This window comes from Pteronotus mesoamericanus, unplaced genomic scaffold, assembly GCF_021234165.1.
Source record: "Pteronotus mesoamericanus isolate MK-2021 breed Mesoamerican mustached bat unplaced genomic scaffold, CSHL_Meso_final contig_221, whole genome shotgun sequence".
Taxonomy (NCBI): domain Eukaryota; kingdom Metazoa; phylum Chordata; class Mammalia; order Chiroptera; family Mormoopidae; genus Pteronotus; species Pteronotus mesoamericanus.
Window position 1 is genome coordinate 1,473,662 of NW_026555092.1, and position 20,616 is coordinate 1,494,277.

At 35.8% G+C, this 20,616-nt stretch overlaps 1 protein-coding gene across 16 annotated transcripts in view; it reads right to left on the reverse strand.

Moving 5' to 3' along the window:
* Window positions 1-20,616, reverse strand: part of EIF4G3 (eukaryotic translation initiation factor 4 gamma 3) — a 308,928-nt gene that overhangs the window by 115,800 nt on the left and 172,512 nt on the right. For all 16 annotated transcript variants that reach the window (XM_054571680.1, XM_054571681.1, XM_054571675.1 and 13 more), the window contains 2 exons: window positions 17,413-17,510; window positions 15,318-15,440 (listed from right to left, as the gene is read on the reverse strand). In XM_054571680.1, the coding sequence (XP_054427655.1) occupies window positions 15,318-15,440; window positions 17,413-17,510 (221 nt within the window). The remainder of the gene's footprint in view (window positions 1-15,317; window positions 15,441-17,412; window positions 17,511-20,616) is intronic.

Genomic DNA, 20,616 nt, shown 5'->3' on the forward strand with positions numbered 1-20,616 from the left:
GAAAAGGCACTGAGTATTATTTCAGCTTTAACATTCTCTAAACCCCTGACAGTACCAAGAAAACGGTAACATATGAACATACTATATAATTCAATACTTTTCATCATGTTTTAGAGTCTAATTTAGAATAATCTCAAATTTTAGCTTAACCTCTAATCTCATTTCTTCTCTCCTAATGAAATAACTATAAAGTCTGTTACAAAGGTGTTCCTAATTTTTCCAAAGCACAAACAATCATGGCTTATTTTATCTAATTTATAAGTGAGAAAAATCAGGAAACACACTAGATACTGTAATGCAAAACATCACATCTAATACTGTATGACCTTTTATCCCAATAAGGAAATGAAGCTTTTGAGTACCTTGAGACTTAGGTATATGATCTACACTGCAGAAAATATTTTAAGGAATCTCAAAATCACTGCATTTCAGTCACTTTCATTACTGGTAGGTATGAAAATTTATAAAAATAATTCTGAAAGGGCGATTGGTATCAAAATATAAAATAATTTAATAAAGATGATGAAGAGGTCAGAGTTAAAAGGTCTGATTAGCAGAAAAATTTACAAAAAAAATTCCAACTACATTGATAAAGGAGCTTAAAGTATGGCAAGATATTAGATACCTGATACTATCCAATAAATGTTATCCTTTATAAATTCTACGTGAGAACCTATTCTGTTTAAGATTTATATATTAAATTTGAAATACTAACCTTAAGGGATAGGAGATTTGAGCCCAAATACTGCAGGAATTAATTTTTTAAATAGAGTGTTTACCAACAGCTGAAATAGGCAACAAAATCTTGAATTGTCCTTAAATACTTCATTGTACAATTTAAAATTCATTTCTCTTTACAAAGCCCATTTTGTCTATATTTTGGGGCCACTCTCCTTTACTACCTATTTTAATCTCGTATATGACATGATGCTTAAATACAGAGGTAATTACAGCTATGGGGCCACCAAACCATGATCCACTAGATTAAAACTTTTTACATTTTTAAATAGTTGGTGGGCAAAAAGCAAACAAATTATTTTTTGACAAATGAAAATTACAGGAACTTAAATTTTAGTGTCATAAATAAAGTTTTATTGGAACAACCACATTCATTTACATATTATATATGGTTGCTTTCATGCTACAATGGCAGTGATGAAAGAACCTATGGCTGCTATATGACAAACACAGCCAACATCATACTCAGTGGTCAAAAACTACAAATGTTTCCTTTAGGATGGGAAATAACACAAAGATGTCTGCTTTCACCACTTTTATTCAACATAGTACTGGAAATCCTAGCCACAGCAATCAGACATAAATAAACAAGAAATTAAAAAACTGGGACAACTCTAACAGAATCACAATAAAAAAAATTTAAAAAATAAATACATCTAGGCTTTAAATAAAAAGAAAAATAAAAGGCATTCTAATTGGAAAGTAAGTGAAACTGTCATTATTTGCAGATGACACTATACATAGAAAACTCTAAAGATTCCACCAAAAAACTACTAGAACTGATAAATAAATTCAGTTAAGTAGCAGGGTACAAAATAAGTATCAAGAAATCAGTTGCATGTTTACATACCAAAAATTAACTATCAGAAAGAGAAACTAAGAAAACAATCCCATTCACGATTGCTTCAAAAAGAATAAAATACCTAGAAATAAATTTAACCAAGGAGGTAAAAGACCTATGTCCAAAAAATTTTAAGACATTGAAGACAGAAACTGAAGATACCAAGAAGTGGAAGCATATGCCGTATTCATGGATAGGAAGAATTAACATCATTAGTATTAACCATTCTACCCAAAGCAATCTATAGATTCAACACAATTTCTATCAAGACACCAATGGCATTATTTCAAAATATTACAAAATTTTACCTGGAACCACAAAAGACCCTGGTTAGCAACAGCAATCTTGAAAAAGAAGAACAAAGTTGGAGGAATCAAGCTCCCTGATATCAAACTGTATTAAAGGCCACAGTAATGAAAACAACATGGTACTGGCATAAAAATAGAAATATAGATCAACAGAGCAGATAAGAGAGCTTAGATATAAACCCACACCTTTACAGTCAATGAATACCTGACAAGGGAGGCAAAATATACAACCGGGTAAAGACAGTCTTTCTGTAGACAGTGTTGGGAAAATTGGATACATGGAAAAAAAGAAAAAAAAAAAATCAAACTCAACCACCTTCTTACACCATACACAAGAAACAAATCAAAATGGATTAAAGATTTAAATGTTAGACTTGAAATCATAAAAATACTAGAAGAAAACAATAGGCAGTAAAATTTTGGACATTTTTCACAGCAATATTTTTTCTGATATAGATATCTCCTTGGGCAAAGGAAACAAAAGAAAAAAATAAACTACATCAAACTAAAATGTTTTTGCACGGCAAAGGAAACAATAAACAAAATGAAAAAACAGCCTGCTGAATGGGAGAACAGAGTCACCAATGACACATCTGATAAGTGGTTAATATCCCAAATTTATGAAGAACTTATACAATTCAACACCACAAAACCCTCACACACTCTCATTAAAAAATGGGAAAGGACCTGAACAGGCACTTCTTCCAAGAGGACATACAAATGGCCAATAAAAACAAAAAGATGTTCAATGTCACTAATCATCAGAGAAATGCCAATTAAAACCACAATGAGGTATTACCTCACACCTGTCAGAGTGGCTACCATTAATAAATCAACAAAAAAACAAGTGCTGGTGAGGAAGTGGAAAAAAGGGAACCCTACTGCACTGCTGGTGGGAATGCAGGCTGGTGCAGCCACTGTGGAAAACAGTAAAGGGTTTCCTCAAGAAATTAAAAGTGCAACTAACTACCTTATGACTCAGCAATTCCACTTCTAGGAATACACCCCAAGAATCGTGAAACACCAATTCAAAAGAACTTATGCCCCCTCAACATTCATAGCAGATATTTATAATAGCTAAAGTGCTGGAAACAGCCCAGGTGCCCATCAGTAGATGAGTAGATTAAAAAACTGTGGTACATTTACACAATGGAATACTGTGCAGCAGAAAGAAAGAAGTCCTACCTTTTGAGACACCATGGAAGGAAATGGAGACTATTACGTTAAGTGAAATGAGCCAGCTGGCGAAAGACAAATATCACATGACCTCACTTATAACTGGAATCTAACGAACAAAGTAAACTAACAAGCAAAAGAAGACCAGAAATATGGAAACATGGAACAGACTGAAAGCTGTAGGAGGGGAGGGGAGTAAGGAGGAGCAGAATGGTGGCAGGAAGGGGGAAGGGCTAGTCAAAGAACACACAAATAACTCATGGACATGGACAGCGGAGAGGGGACTGACTGTGGGCTAGAGGTGTGAGTCGGATGGAGGGGGGCAAAAAGGAAAGAAACTGGGACTTTACTAGAATAAACAATAAAAAAGATATAAAGATGGCCCTAAAGTAAACAAAAAAAAAAAAAAAAAGAAAATCACACAAGAAGGGTTGGCAAGAATGTGGAGAAAAGGGAATCCTCATGCACTATTGGTGGGAATACAGACTGGTGCAGCCACTGTGGACAGCAGTATGGAGTTACCTCAAAAAATTAAAAATGGAACTGCCTTATGACCCAGCAATTCCACTTCTGGGAATTTATCAAAAGAAATCTGAAACACTCATTCAAAATAATATATACACCCCTATGTTTACTGCAGTGTTATTTACAATCGCCAAGATTTGGAAACAGCCCAAATGTCCATCAGTAGACAAGTGGATAAAGAAGCTGGGGTACATCTACATAATGGAACACTACTCGGCCCAAAAAAAGAAAGAAATTTTACCCTTTGTGACAGCATGGATGGACCTGTAAAACATTAAGTGAAATAAGCCAGTCAGAGAAAGATAAGTACCATATGATTTCACTCATATGTGAATCTAATGAAAATATGAACTAACAAGCAAAAAAGAGAAAGACTCATATAGAGAGAGTGGGCTGATGGCTGTTGGGGAGTTGGCGGGGGGAGCTGGGTAGGGGTGATAGAGCCAAAAAGAAAAAAAAAGAAAGAAAAAACGCATGGACACAACAGAGCGGTGACTGCCAAGGGAAGGAGGGTAAGGGAGGTGAGGAGGGTATAGAGGGGGTAAATGGTGATGGGCGGAGACTTGACGGGGTGGTGAACCTACAATACAGTGTACAGATAACGTGTTGTAGAACTGTGTATCTGAAACCTGTATAACTTTTTAAACCAGTGTCACCCCAATAAATAAAAATAAAAATAAACTATGGCAGGAAAGCAAAAAATATTTACTACCTGGACCTTCACAGAAAATGTTTGCTAACCCCTATTACAATTCACTGAGACAAAGTCACAGGTTCCAAATACTTGTATGTATAAATATAAGCAAGATTCTGATATAATTTATTGCTATCTTTAGAGGTTATTTGAATGCTTCACATTTTATCATGTTAGATAGATAGTTGACCCTTGGTATTACAGGGCGCTGGTCCCGGGAGCCCTCACGAATGCCAAAATCGGATGATGCTCAAGTGCCTTATGTAAAATGATACAGTATTTTCATAAAATCTACATACATCCTCCTGTATATTTTAAATCCTCTCTAGAATACTTAGAATATGTACTGCAATGTAAATGCTATGCAAGTAGTTGTTATACTGTATTGTTACTGGAATAGTGACAGGAGAAAAAGTACACAGATTCAGTATGGACACAACCATTGTAGGCCTAACCACTAGTACATGCCAGCAACAAGGTAACATTTTTTCTGAATAGTTTCAATCTGCAGTTGTTGAATCTGCCCACTTGGAAACTGGGGATACAATGGGCTGACTCTAACTGATTTTTGAAAATCTCATTCAATGACTTTAATCCTTTGAACGCTTTGTGTTAACAAATATAAATAATGAGGACAACCAAGTACAGCCCCCACTGAGAAACATAATAATGATTAAGAAGTAAAATAATAATAAATGACTCCAGAAATAAGGACCAAAACATGCTTCCTTACTAAGTGGGAGAGAATTCTCCCACATAGATTCATTAGAAAGGGGTTTGTGTGTTTCCCCCTGGTATTTAGCAGGGACAAAACACTGAGATCCCACTGGTAACTAAAACAGACAAAAATCCTTTGCTTCATGGAGCTTATATTCTACCAAGGGAAACATATTAAAGAATAACCCATATATATATAAAAGAATATGATTTAGCTATAAAATCAACAAAATCTTGCCCCTGTGACAACATGGATGGATCTTAAATGCATTATGCTAAGTGAAGTAAGTCAGACAAAGCCAAATATTGTATGATCTCACTTATATGAGGAATCTTCAAGTAAACAAACAAACAAAAACCCAAGCTCATAGATACAAGAATAGATTGATGGGTGAAATGGGTAAAAAAAAATCCAAAGGTACAAACTTCCAGTTATAAAATAAATAGGTCATGGGGAATGTAATATACAGTCTGGTGACTGTATTTAATATAATATTGTATTGCATATTTTAAAGTCGCTAAGAGAGATCTTAAAAGTTCTCATCATAAGAAACCTTTTGTAACTATATATAGGTAGGTGGATGTTGACTTACTGTGGTGATCATTTTTTAATATATACAAACATCAGACTTCTGGTCAAGATGGTGGCATAGGTAAACATGGCTTACCCCTCACAAAACCACATTAAATTTACAACTATAGAACAACCATCATTCAGAACTGTCAGAAATCGAGCTGAATGGAAGTCCTACAACTACAATTTAAAGAGGAAACTACATCAATACTGGTAGGAGGTGCACAGACATGGAATGGGTTGGTCCGACATCCATGTGTGGAGGATAAAAATTGGGAGAGTTATCTCAGGAGCAACGGGTCCCAGCCCAACACCAGACCCTCACCCCCACCTAGGGTTCCAGTGCTAGGTAGAGAGGTCACTATAACTTCTTCTGGCTGTAAAAACCAGCAGGGATTAAGGCTGTGCAAGACAGAAACTGCTATACTCCCTAACAGTTTTTAAAGAGCCCATGCACAGGCTTACTTGGAATCATTCCCTCTGAGCTCCCGCGTGGGGGGCAGCAGATTGAAAGGCACCAGAGACATACAGGGAAGAACTGAACTGTGTGGCATCAGGGTGAGAGCTGGGGGTGGGAGGGGGCAGCTTTCTCCCAGACAGAAATGCTGGCAGAGGCCACTACTCCTTTTCTGAGCCTTCCCCCAACAGAGCCACAGAGCCAGCAGGTAGGCACTGTATTTGAGACTCCATCAACCAGGCTCCACACTGTCTGCCCTACCTTAGTGATTGCCTGAGGCCCTGCCCCACCCACCTTTAGGGCCCACCCAAGTTGTTTCCATTGGCTGTTACAGAGAAATGGCTTGACTTGGCCCATGCTTCAAATTTTCCTAAAGTCTCTCAAACAAACCACATCTGCCTTCAGCAAGACCAATACCTCTCACTAAGTGGCCTCAAGCCTGCACTTGCAGCAGCTGGCCTTGGTTCAGAGCTTGGCCTCGCCTGGGCACCTGTACCGAGCACAAGTAGCAGCCATCTGCAGAATGCTTTGCAGCTTATGCTCTGTGACTCTGGACAGAACACAGGCAGTGCACATGCCAACAGCAACCAAGTCTCAACTATAACAAGAGGGTGTATACAGTCCACATGGGAGGTGCAACTCAAGTACTAGGCTTGGGTAATAGGAGAGGCTGTGCCACTGGATCCTACAGGGTACTTATTATTAGGCCACTGTACAAAGCCCGGAAGACACAGTAGATCTACCTAATACAGAGAAACAAACAAACATAGGGAGGTTGTCAAAATGAGGAGTCAAAGAACCACGGCCCAAATGAAAGAACAGAACAAAATTCCAGAAAAGGACCTAAACAAAATGGAGACAGGCAAGCTATTAGATGCAGAGTTCAAAACACTGGTTACAAGCATGACCAAGGAACTTAGTGAGAATCTCAACAGCATAACAAACATCCAGAAACAAAGGATATGAAATTAATATAAAGGACAATTTACAGGGAATCAGAAGTAGAGTGGATGAAGCAGAAAATCAAATCAGCAATTTGGAATAAAATGAAGCAAAAACAAAACTAAACAAAAAACAACCAATCAGAACAACAAAGAAGAAAAAAGAATAAAAAAAAAAAAATGAGGAGAGTGTACGGAGTCCATGGGACAACTTCGAGCACACCAACCTTCACATCACGGAGATGCTGGAAGGAGAAGAGAAAGAGCAAGAAATTGGAAACCTATTTGAAAAAATGAAAGAAAACTTCCCTAAGTTGGTGAAGGAAATAGACATACAAGTCCAAGCAGCACAGCAAGTCCCAAGCAAGATTAACCCAAAGAGGCCCACACCAAAACACATCACAATTAAAATGCCAAAGGTTAAAGATAAAGAGAGAACCTTAAAAGAAACAAGAGAAAAAAAGTTAGTTACATATAAAGGAGTCCCCATAATACTCAGCTGGTTTCTCAAAAGTTCTCTAGCCTTTGCAGGCTAGAAGGGTTTGGAATAAAATATTCAAAGTGATAAAAAGCAAGGACCTACAACCAAGATTGCTGTATCCAGCAAAGCTATCGTTTAGAATTAAGGATAAAGAGCTTTCTAGGCAAGAAAAAGCTAAAGGAGTTCATCATCACCAAACCAGTAATATATGAAATGCCAAAGGGTCTTTTTAAAGAAGATGATCAAAAATATGAACAATAAAATGGAAAATAAAGCCGTATCTATCAGCAATTGAATCTAAAAAATATAATCAAACAAGCAGAACAGGAACAGAATCATAGATACAGAGAACACTTTTTTTGGTTGTCAAGATGGCAGGAGGGGTTAGGGGATGAGCAAAAAGGGTGAAGGGATTAAGAAACACAAATTGGGAGTTACGAAATAGCCAGGGACATATTAAAATACTGCATAGGAAACGGAGTAGCCACAAAACACATAGGCATGACCCATGGACATGGACCACTGTGTGGGGATTGCTTAAGGGAGGGGGGCGAGAGATAGAAGGGGTCAAAGGGGTATAAATTGGGACAACTGTAATAGCATAATCAATAAAATATTATTTTTTAAAAAGCAATTATCAAATCATTATTTTGTAAAATGAAACTAATATAATGTTATATGTCAATTATACCTTGATAATTTTTTTTTTTTAAAGAACAGACAGAGGAGGGGCAAGACAAAAGCAAGGAGATGAGTAAGGGAGTTAGCGTTGTCTAGGGGAGTGGTTTAAGACTATAACAGCAGTGAAGGTGGCAAGAATGAGCCAGAAAGGATCTGCTGATATAATGGATGTGGAATGTGAGGTAAAGAGGATTTAAAGATAACTTTTCAGCTTATTATCTGAGCAACTGGGACAGACTGTTACAATTTACTGGAAAAAAGAAAAAAGGAAACAGGAGCACACCAAACACCTGAAGAAATAGTAACACAGGGTTCACAAACTCAAATGGCTATTTAAACCAACAGGTGACCTAAGTATGTGATGCAAAAGGGTTTGAAATAATAAAAGAACAATGTAACATACTAGAAAATATCTGCCCAAGTTAAAGGCAATTAAATTGATGAAGACACTTTTTTTCTTTAAACACTAACCTGGAAAAAAACCCCAAATACATCTACAATCAAGAGAACATCATCCTTGAACGGAAGAAAAGGTTGCTAAGGTGTCATAAAAGATAAGGGATACTCAGATGCTCAAGGTAAAAACTGTCAGCCTAACCTAGAGGACAAAATGATTTCAAGGTTCCACTGGGGGTAGAGGTGATGAAACCAGAAAAACTAAAAGACAAGAATAATGTGGATGGACTTCTCTCTAAAATAGAAAAATACTATCAAGCTATAGTAGTGAGGACCGTATAATAATAGTATTAGAACAGATAAATTAAACTTAGAAGTACATAACAATTCAGTAAATAACATCTAAAACCAAGGAAGCAATGATGAACTATTTAATAAATAATACTGAAATAAGAGCAAGGTCTTTTGGTTAAAAAAAGCAGGATCGAAACCTCATTGTATATATCAAAATAATTTCCACATCAAGCAAAGACAAAGGTAACATAATTAAACCTAGGCACTAGAGGAAAATATATATGAGTAGTTTTATTATCTTGGGTGGGAAAAATCTTTAAAAGTACTAGCCCCAATCATTAATTATTTAGGAAAAGACAGGGATTTGTGAATATTAAAAATTTAAAACTTCTATATAACAGAAGGCACCACTAACAAAGTTAAAGCAATCACCAAACTAGAAAGATATTACATATGTCAGTGGGATTTCTTTACCATGTACAGAATGTTTATAAACCAGAAAATCATCATCAACCCAGAAAAAACTGTCACTCCAAAAGAAACATGTACAAAAGACATGAATAGATAACTCATACATACACACAAATAACCAGTACACATGAAAATTCTTAACTATACAAATCACTAAATAAAAATTAAATGAAATATTTTTAATCTATCATATAAGCAACAATGTAAGAAAAAGGTATTTAACTGGAACACTCCCAGAGGGAAAGTCACAAAACCATAACCCCAAAATAGGTACATAGACGTGTTCATCACAGAATTGTTTTTATTAGTGACAAAGAGGGAAGAATAGGAATATCCATCAATTAAAAAAATTAGAGTACTTCCAAACAAAGAAATACCATGCAGCCTTAAAAATTATAATAATACCTAAGTCAAAATAAACATTTTTGCATGATCACAGGGGAAAAAAAGGTAGTTATAAAATAGAATGAAGCTAAACATATACAATTATAGGTATAGGTATGTATATGCATGCATATATATACTACATATATAAAATTATAGGAGGATATGTATATATGTATATATGTTCACCAGCTAATAAACAATGGTTAACTTTCAGTAAGATTTAGGATTACAATTTTTCTTTACTACTCTTTATTTTCCAATGAAGATTTATAATTTTTACACATACAAACTCATGTCATCTTAATTCTGAAAGTACATTTTCAATAGTAGACAAAAGACTGAAATCTGTTTGTTGAGATCTTTTACAATACCTGTGATCCCCTACAACTGTAATCATAGTTGCTAGATGATTGTAAGTTGCAATACCATTGTTTAATGTCTGACCAGCAGTAGTAAGCGGTGAGGGATAGGAATTTTGCAATACATGCAAAAATTCTACTTATGCTTTCTTCATAATTAGGATTCATAATTAGAGTATCTAAGGTAAAATCATACCAGTATAACAGCACATTTTTTCACAAAATGTGTTGAAGATTTATGAATAAACACAGATCAAGCAAAAACAAAGAATCATTTTAAATGCAATAAAATGTAATGTTATCAATGTGTGTCTTAAGTGTATCATTATTGGGATGCCAAAACAACTTTACACATACTTACTCCACTAGCTTCCAAAAGGAGATTAAGTATCTCAAAAGTAATCTTATGTCAAATATTGTTTTCTTGCTTTAGGAAATTTCTATAGGCAAGGAAGCTGGAGAACCTCAGTTTTATTAAAAATTCAGGACATTTTTACAAAACCCTGTTAGAGACAGCCTGATGAAATCAACAATGCTGCACTACAATTCTTTAAGGTTTCTAGGTATCAAGTTTATAGGAAGCTCTCAAAAAACCTGAATAACCTGCTGACTTTGAATTCTCCCCAATGAAAGGACAGGCTATATATTTCCTAAGATACACCGGCAATCAATAGTTTCTGACCTTTTCTTGGCCAATGCGCCCTATGGCATAGGGCTCTCTCCCCAGTTATAACTGTTTCACTATTAGAGTAATTCTTAACATAGAAAAGAAAAAGGAATAAAAGGGAGTAAGAAGAGGAAGAAAGGTATATAGTTAGTTTAAAAAATTAAGTAATTTTGATACACGATCCTATCCCTTTGGAAGCAGACAATTTTGGAAGCCTTGGGAGTACAGCCTCATATACTTAGTTTTACCCTACAGGGTCCCGTAACAACTTTCAGACAGGAAGCACATTTCTTAATACAGAAATATTCCTTATGTCTAATTGCTAGCAACAAATGTATTAGCTGAGATATTCTGCTGCTGAGTCAAAGAACAAAAATTTCCCCTTCTTTTCCACTTTAATGTTTAAGAACTAAAAGGGAACTAACTCTGAGATTATATAGTACAATCCCTCATTACAGAAATGAAAAAATTGGGGTTTGAAGGATTTAATGTACTGAAGGAAGGTCATAAATCTCAGTGACAGGGTGGAGGCCAAGAGCACATGTTCTAGCACTCCATGATCCAGGTACCGACCGCTGTCTGTGATCATCTTAATGGCCACATGTAAACGCATATGTATATTTTTTATATATTTGAGATATAAAACATCCAAAGTTATTCTACAGTTCATTTTAAAATTTAGGAGGCAGGACAATTTCAAATACGAAATCTTTAGGGCAAAACAGCAGCAGCAAAAACCTGTTTCCTCACATAAACCAACTGCAGTTCCCCTCAATTAACTCTTCTTATCTTGACTGCTTGCCAAAATCAAACTCATTATCTGCCTCTTCAAACACTCTCATGTATACTCCATGCTATATGTTATTATAAAACCAGGCACCTAAGCTTGAAGAGTCACTTTTGACCCTTCCCTTGCACTTACACAGCGGGACCATGAATCCCTGTTTACCTGGACAGTACAGGTTTATGCCTGTTATCTCAACAAAATGATTAACAGCATTCCCATTCTGTTCTAAAACAGAATTTAGCTGATAACTTATATGGTCACCCTCCTTCCTATAATCATTACTTAGTAATCAATTGCTGAGTATTTCTCTGACTGGCTTTCTCTTCTTCAACTCACTTTCTAATTTATTTTGCACAGGCTGCCCCTCTGTCCGATTACCCTCTCTTTCCATTTTGTGGATACCAATCTAGGAACTCAGGTCAGGCATCTCTGCTGTGAAGCCTCCCAGACTCTTCCAATAATTACCTGTGTCTCCTAAAATAGTAAGTGCAATACTAACAACAGGTTATAATTATTGGATGATTATTATACCCTTAGCTTAAGCAATTTTAAGTATTTGATCTCCTTTAGTCCTTATAATAACTCTCTACAATAGCTTTTCTTTTCCTTATTTTTTAAAATGTAGAAGCTAAGGCTCTGGAATATTAACTAACTTGGTTGAGGTTACAAAGTTAAGTAGAACTGGGACCTGAAACCAAATATGCATGATTCTAAGGCAAAGCTTTAAACCTCTCCCCTGTACTATCTCACCTATGCCACCATTAGTGGGTTTCTGTGTTCCAACATATTTGAGTGTTAGCTGCAACTCTGTCCCACTTGGTCAACTTGGCACTTTAATAATTCTCTGTACATACTTCATAGAAGGACCAGTTACAGAACAGTAAGTGTCCTCTGCCTCCCTCAAAGAGACTGCTACAACCTCGATGACAGGGAAAGGTTTTGCTATTCATAGCATATGTACCATGGCTCAAAGCAGGTAATCCATGAGGCCAAAAGCAATACAGTATTCAGTATTCACTGACAGATTCTGATGTGGAGAGTTGTCTCTTCTGCAATCTTACTAGTTAGAACGTGGTTCAGGATCTCTCTAGAATTAGGCTGAATTCAGTAAACTAGCAGCTTTTAAGCTTAACTTCATGGGATTTCTTTGGCTGCATAGTGTTATTTGTTAATAGAATTAGTTGTCAACATTTAAAACTTGTACTTTTTTTACATAAATGGAGATTTCTAGTTTCTTTTGAAAGACTGGGTCGATATTTTTAAATAACATAACAATCAGGCAGTAATGACTGTTGCCCTAATTAACTAGGGATGTCCTCTCCTACCCGATGTGCACTACTCTGTATGCATTTCTGGAAAATGAAATACTTCTAATGTGTACGTTTCTGTTAAAAAGCTATTTGTTCATTCCATAAATTTCATGCATTTGGCAAAACAACAGACTGGTAACTGTGGATTAAATTGCAAATTAACTAATAAAATAAACCAATGCTTCATGATAATATCACACCTCAAAAAGTACTACCAACATTATAATTATTTACTGATGGTCTTCATCAAATAAAAATGTACATTTAATGTGCTTTATGATATACAAACAAATATATCTGTATTCAGGCCTGTGACCTCTGGGGACACATAGAGTGAAAAAGAATTTCTGTGGCTAAGGACAGAGGGATAACCAGAAGATGGTGGGATCAAGCTTGGTAAGACCACAGGAAAACCAACCAACCCCACAGGGAATTAAAATGCAAAAAAGATACACTAATACATGTTCAGGCTGGAAATTTAAGTACCAATCAACAAAAGGTTGTCAACCATATGGCTTCACAGTAATAATATTTTAATTAATGTGGAAAAACAGTATTTTAATTAATGTGCAAAAATTAACTGCCCTGAACAACCAATCCTCAATTTTTGCTATGATATACCTCTACCTAATAGAGTGCATTAAGTATATAATTTAAATGTGTAAATGCTGCTTGTCCCATTTTTACTTCCAGAGACAAGATTAAATATAAGGCCACTTTGATCATTACAGCCTTGAAATATCCCTGGGGAAATAATGGAGAATGGTGAAAAATTCTATTAACAATCATTAATATGATCTTACAATTCACATATCTAGATGGTTATATATTATACTCATTTTAGATCATGGGAAACTGAGATAAATGTCAGCCAGAGACTGCCATCATTTAAGAGCAAAGCACATCATTACACAAAGGCCCAAGTTTTAGGCTTACTCAAAAGCACACATTTTCAAGGTCTCTGAAGATGTCCTCCCCTCCCACTCCCAGTAAAGATGGCATTTTATTTATTTTTTAAATTTTTTATTTTTATTGATTTTAGAGAGGAAGGTGAGGGGTATGGAGGGAAGAGGGAAAGAGGAGAAGGAGAAGGGGATAGAGAGAGAAAAACATCAATTTGTTGTTCCACCTATTTATGCATTCATTGGTTGCTTCTTATATGTACCCTGACCAGGGATCGAACCTGCAACCTTGGCATATGGGGATGACCCTCTAACCAAGTTAGCTACCCAGCCAGGGCATTATTTTTTCCCCTTTTTATTGAATTTACTGAGGTGACACTGGTTAATAAAAATAGGTTTTCGGTATATAATTGTATAATATATCATCTGTATACTGTATTGTCTGTTTATCACCCCCAAGTCAAGACTCATTCCATCACTATGTATTCCCCCCTCTACCCTACCCTACCCTACCTTCCCCACCACCCTCCCTGTTCCTCTAGTAATCACCATACTGTTGTCTGTGTCTATTTTTTTTCTTAATTCCATATATGTGATTTTAATTTTTAAGATAATTTTTAAGAACTTTTAAAACCTATACTACTAAAGTTAATAGTTTATCATTCTGAAATGCATTATATCTGATCATCCATATCACTTGTTTGTAAACTGGGCTCTGAGGAGTACCTTACCATCCACCCAAAAGATGGGAAAGCAAGCAGCCCCCTACTCCTAATAACCCTGATTTTATGTTTTGTATGCTGGGCTTTCATTTTAGATATTTTGAAGATCTGAAAATCACTCACGTCCTCTGAATGGTGTAACAAAATTTAAAGTAAACCAGTGAGGAAATAAAGGTCCTGTCAAATTTGGAGGATTTCATTCTCTGTTATAGTTTACCAAATTCCTGCTCCTCTTAGACTGTCTTGATTTCTAAAAGCAAGAAACTGAACTCTTAGAAGACCATGATAATCACATTCTACAACAGGGACAAAAAAGGTGTTTAAGTGATATAATTTGCTAATAACCTTTGTAAATAATTAAAGAGGACACCTTCCACTCAAGAAGCTCATTTATGTAGCACTAAAAGGTAAGAAGTGTACTTATGTAATACATCTAAATAGGCTCTGAGTAACACAATCATCTCAAACAATACTGTTCAGTACAAATGTTCAAATTCTCAACCTTATTGTTTACATTAATGTACTATACAGCATTTAATTCCTAAGGCTCCATATTGAAAACATAAAATACTCATTTAATGATGAAACTTCCATAGGAATGCAGCTCCTTTTGGTATCATACAATAGTTCATTAGGAAAAGTGGCAGCAGCTATGCTCTGAATATGAGTAAAGACAATACAGAGAAATATTGAATAAAAATATGTAGTTATAACAATTTATAAAGAAAAACAGTATGTCTGTTTAAATATCACTTAGATATTCGAGGCTATGAGACAACTGATGGAAATGGAAAGTGTAGAAGTAGCTATAGGGGGAAAACAAAAAGAGTTCAGTAGAGGTTAGTGAACAAATACACACCATCATCCATTATGGCCCACTCTGTCTTACCTGGGGAGGCGTAGGTATGGATGTGGGTCTCCCTATGGGTGGAGTAGGATTTCTGCTGCCACCTCCAGACATAATCTCTTCTGTTATGTCTTTACCTCCCTGGTTTGGATCCCGGATTCTTATCTATAAGGTTACAATAAGATGCCATTATTTACAGATGTGTGTCTATGTAGTAGACTTATAGGTATATAATGCATTAAAGGTGCAAAACTGGAAAATTTGTCAAATATTAAAGATGATAATAACACATTTGATTTTATTTCAATCACACAACCATATGGGGTCATTCAGAGAAATATAGGCCATTAGCTCTGACATGAACTAATTAAAATAACAAGCTAAATGAGACTTAGCTGGCTGAATTTCTAGGTCAAAAAGGCAAAATGTTAACATCTTTTAGGCATTGCCAAACTGACTGATTTTATTTATAATGCTTAACATAAAACAAGAGTCATAAAATAGTTTTAAAATATGGAAGATACTCTGCACAATAAAGTTTTAAAGGCCTTATATGGTTCTCTGACAAAATGAAAAATGTGCATATCCTAGGACTTAGGAACAGGAATTTACATTGTAGATAACCTTATATGTGTATGTAAGGATTCTCACTGCAATGTTTTTGCAGCATAGAAACATCTTAAAGGATGATGAAAAACATGGTAATTAAAAAAATTATGCCACATCCTTATAATTAAATACTGAATAGCCAGTGGAAAGAATGAGACTGATCTACATGTGTTGCTATGGAATGATCATAAGGATGTACTGAGAAGTGACAAGACACAAGATGCAGTTCAATGTGTATGGTCTTCTTCTTTAATTTCTTTAAAGGTTAGTTATGCTTATAGATGTCAGTGAACACGGTTCTATAGTAGAGTTGGAGTACCCAGGTCTGGGTCTTCCATCCTTGGACAGTGCTGAGACAAAGGTTTATCACTACTTCCTGAGCTTAATCCAGGTAGCCCTGGATTATTGAAAATTTCAAAGAATTCACTAATAAAACCATCTGGATCTCGAAGTTTTTTGGGAAGTAGTTTCTTCAGTAAGATTTCTAATATTAGCTATTTTTTTCAAGTTGAAAAGCCTGTTCCTAATACAATTTTAAGTATCTGTTCTACCTTCTTCTTCAGTAACATTTATTATTACTGTCCTCCATTTTCATTGTCTCCTTTACTAATTTTTCTGCATTCTGAAAGTTTAAGTCCAAAATCTACCATGCTGTTTCAACATTTCCAAAGAAGTTTCTCAACTTCAGCATCATGACTCATTTGCATGTCCTGCTTATTAGGATACTGCACAAGTAATTTGTTTCTAATGATAAAGAACCAAAGTACTGAACTTCACTCATTTTTACTAAATGAGAGTAATTTCAGGAGTATTGCTATAAAGTCATATCACTTATCTTACCTGTGTGAAAGGGGAAGTCTCTTATAGACATAACCTATTTTGAGTGTTCTGATGGATAAAAGATTGCAAGCCACTCTTCTACACAATGTTCTCCAATGTGAATTTTATGACTGCACTTTAATTCTCTTGGGCCTGCCTTACTAGACAGAGGCAAAGCCCATGTAACTTACTAAAAACAATTCTTACTAAATTCTTACTAAATTCTTACTAAATTCTGCTTTCTGTTTCTTAAAATATGTTCCACAGGGAGGATTTTCATTATTGTCCTTAACATTTTGCTCATTTTCTCTTGCACGATTTTTTCCCGTCAGTTCATATTTGAATGTAGAACTGACTAGGACTAGAGTTAAAGGACAATCAGGATGTGAGAACCAAGCTCAAATTCCTCTCACTTAGTAAGACCTTAGCTGTCTAAATCCTCCCAGTTCTGAAGCTGGGGGGCATGTTGTCATTTTGCATACCTAACTCAGTGCATGTTGAAAACTGAGAACAAGCAAATGGTACTTGCAACTCCTAGTTAAATGCCCATACAAATCCCCTAGGTATAGTGGTGAGGATATAAAAGAACAAAAAATGGCAGTCAGTTTGTGAAGTGAGATGTATAATGATTATAACTGTGAGTAAACTTATCTGACAAGTGAATGGATATTTAATTTTAAAATAAGAAAAATTAAAAAAGATCTCTTACTGTTTTTTTCTCTCTCTTGGCTGGAGGGGGCTGCTGCTGCGTAGGCACTATGATAGGCGCTGACTGATACACTGGCTGACTTGGGTAAAAAGGCGTTCCTAAGGAATTCGAAAAGAATAAAAAGAAGCATTCAGTTATTCTGTCAATCACTGTAAAACTATTAATGGCACTGTGTCACTGTACCATCAGTTTTAAAAAGTAACAAAAACAAGCATTCTTCTTATTCATCTCTTTCCACTAGCTCCCCTCCAGCTAATAAAGTGGTCAAGAATGATTCCCAAAAACTCATGAACACCTATCTTTTCTTTGGCATCTGATATGAAAACAAATAACCAATCCCTCTTGATTGCCACTAGAGTTACCTTTTCCAAACACTAATCATCCTATAGCACTGCTTTAAGAAATCTATTGTGGCAGTCCATTACCTGCAACAGTGATTCTCCACAAGAAGATGTGAAAATGTATTTTGTATGTGGGTTTGATTAGGAGCAGGAGAATATATCTGATCATCTTGGGGGCGGGAGGGAGTGGTCTGATTCTTCTCCTTACTTATGGAGAACCCCTGCCACAGAAAGCCATTATTAAGGCTTGGCAAATGTCCTACTTTTTAACTTACAAAACTTTGGCTATTATTGCAATTATTATTAAACCACAGTGCATAGAATAAATGTGGTGACAAGGGGCCAGACACTGGAAACGATGAAGATGGAACTTACAGATCTGCTGATGTGGGCATGTGAGAGAAAGAAGTACCAAAGAAAACTCTCAAGGTTTTTTGTCTTAGCAAGTGGAATAAGGAAGGTGCTATATAATGTGCAGTTTATTTGCTTACTGAAATGAGGAAAACTGGAAGAAGAGCAGAGTTAAGGGCAGAAAAATCAAGAGTTCAATTTGGGACATGTAAAGCTGGAGATTCTTATTAGACCTTCATATGAAGATATCAAGTAGGCAGAAAGAGACATAAATCCGGAGTCAGAGAGCAGGTATCCATTTTGGAATTAATAGAATATGGACAACATTTAAGCCATGAGGTGATAGGTATGATGAAACCCAGCAAAGGAGATGAAAAAGAAAACTAAGGCAGTGGCTGAAATGAAAAAAATGGTTCAAAAATGGGGAAAGTGCTTAACTATGTCAAATGGTGCTGAGATGTCAACTAAAATTTAGCCAAGCAGAATTCACTGGTGACCCTGACAAAAGTTGTTTGGGTAGGGTTGGGGACATGTATTCTGATTAGAGTATGTTCAATAGTGAGTGAGATTTTTTAAAAAATGAAGAAAGCTGAGTAACTCAGAAAGTTTAGATAACTCTTCCTAAAAAGTTTTGCTATAATAAGGATCGGAAAAATGGGCTATAGAAAAAATAATCTTTATTAAAAAAAAAAAAAAAAAGATTGGAATGAAAAAAATATACCTGTATGTTGATGGGAATAATCCAGCAGAGGGAGAAAAAGATGATGATGTAGGCAACAGAGGCTAGAACTGTTAGAGTAATAAACTTAAATGGGTACACGATGGGATCCAGTGCACAAGTGGGAGACTGGTCTTTGGTGGGAGCACAAACCGTTGAGTCACGGTAAAAGGAAAGAAATGTTTATGAAGATAGCTGATACAGGTAAAATCCTTGGTACTTTAGCAGAGTCAGATAACGTTGGCTCTAATCACTCTCATCACATGACAATGTCATCACCATCCCCACCACCATCTTAATCTTCAGCTGGAAATCTCTTAGAAGTGGAAGTACGATTTGCAGTACCAGAACTCTGCAGCTATCAGTCAAGTCTGGAGAATCAGATTTGAAAAAGATCTAATCAGAGGACATGACTGGGATTTCAGTGAATTCACTGTAAAAAGACAGAAAAATCCTTAGCCATCCTTTAGTGGTGAGTAAACTATCCTCAAAGGAGAGCTCAAATAAGCGATTTATGCTACTCTATTATGCCTCTAACTCCAAAACTCAAAAAACAAAACCCTAAATTGGTTTCAAATGCTGCTAGAGAAGCAATACGATCTGCTTACTGTGCCACATTTTTTAAGCTAAGTGAAATAAGATCCAAAAGGTGAACCATCCCTTAAAAAATCAGATTCTGCTAATGAAACATTTTTGAGTCAGTATGACTGAGACCGAGGCTTCTGCATAATATGCATGCAAAAAATAACATGATTAAACCTGGCAGAGCAGGATAAACTCAACAGACTGGGGTTAAACACAATTAGTAAAACATTAAGTCATCTATGACTTATGGTGAAAAGGCATTCTGCCCTAATAAACAAGTTTTCTTTCCTAAACTAATCCAACTTCTTATATAGTCAAGGACATTTAAAAACATTCAGTTGTATTAAACCTATGAATAACTTTTGCATACCACGTATGAATTAGCCAAGCCAATGCCTCCGGACTTCTTCATGAAACGAGGTCAGTCTGTCTACATCAGGGTACTGTCAGCTGAAGCCCATTGGCCAAATCTAGTCCAAGGCCATTTATTTTGTAAATAAAGTTCTGTTGGAAGACTACCACATACAGTAGTTTTATATATTTCTATGGCTGCTCTCCCACTACAAAGGTAGAGCTATATAGTTGCAACACAAATCACATAGCCTACAAAGCCTAAGATATTTATTATCCGGCCATTTAAGGAAAAAGTTTGCTGACCCCTATGCTAGATCAGTGGTACCCCAAACCCCAGTCTATACAAAAGGTGTCGATAACATAAGGCAAAATTTATATAATAATAACCATAAAACACACAAATACACACACACACACACACACACACACACACACACACCCCCCCCCCCCCACTATACTGGACATTTCTTTGGAAAAGACTGTTCCTATTTTGAAATTCAGACTTACTCCTTTGTTGTTAAAATATCTCTTCCTATATGAAATCATATTTAGGTAAATAGCAGTTTTTCTTTAAAAGTCTGATTTTCAAAAATAAAAATATAACAGTCTTGTATGTTTCTTCCTTCATTTTACTTTGTATTTATTTTACTTGCCCAGGATATTGGAAGATCTGGAAACTACTGGTCTAGTCAATATTTAGATTTCTTCTCATTGGTTAAACCACAAACATAAACATTAAACAAATTTACTATAAGATTCTGAAAGGCCGGGAGAATATCTCAACATCTACATTCCTCAAAATACTGAACACAATGTCTCACACATGGTAGGTCTTCCAAAAATCTTTCAAAACCA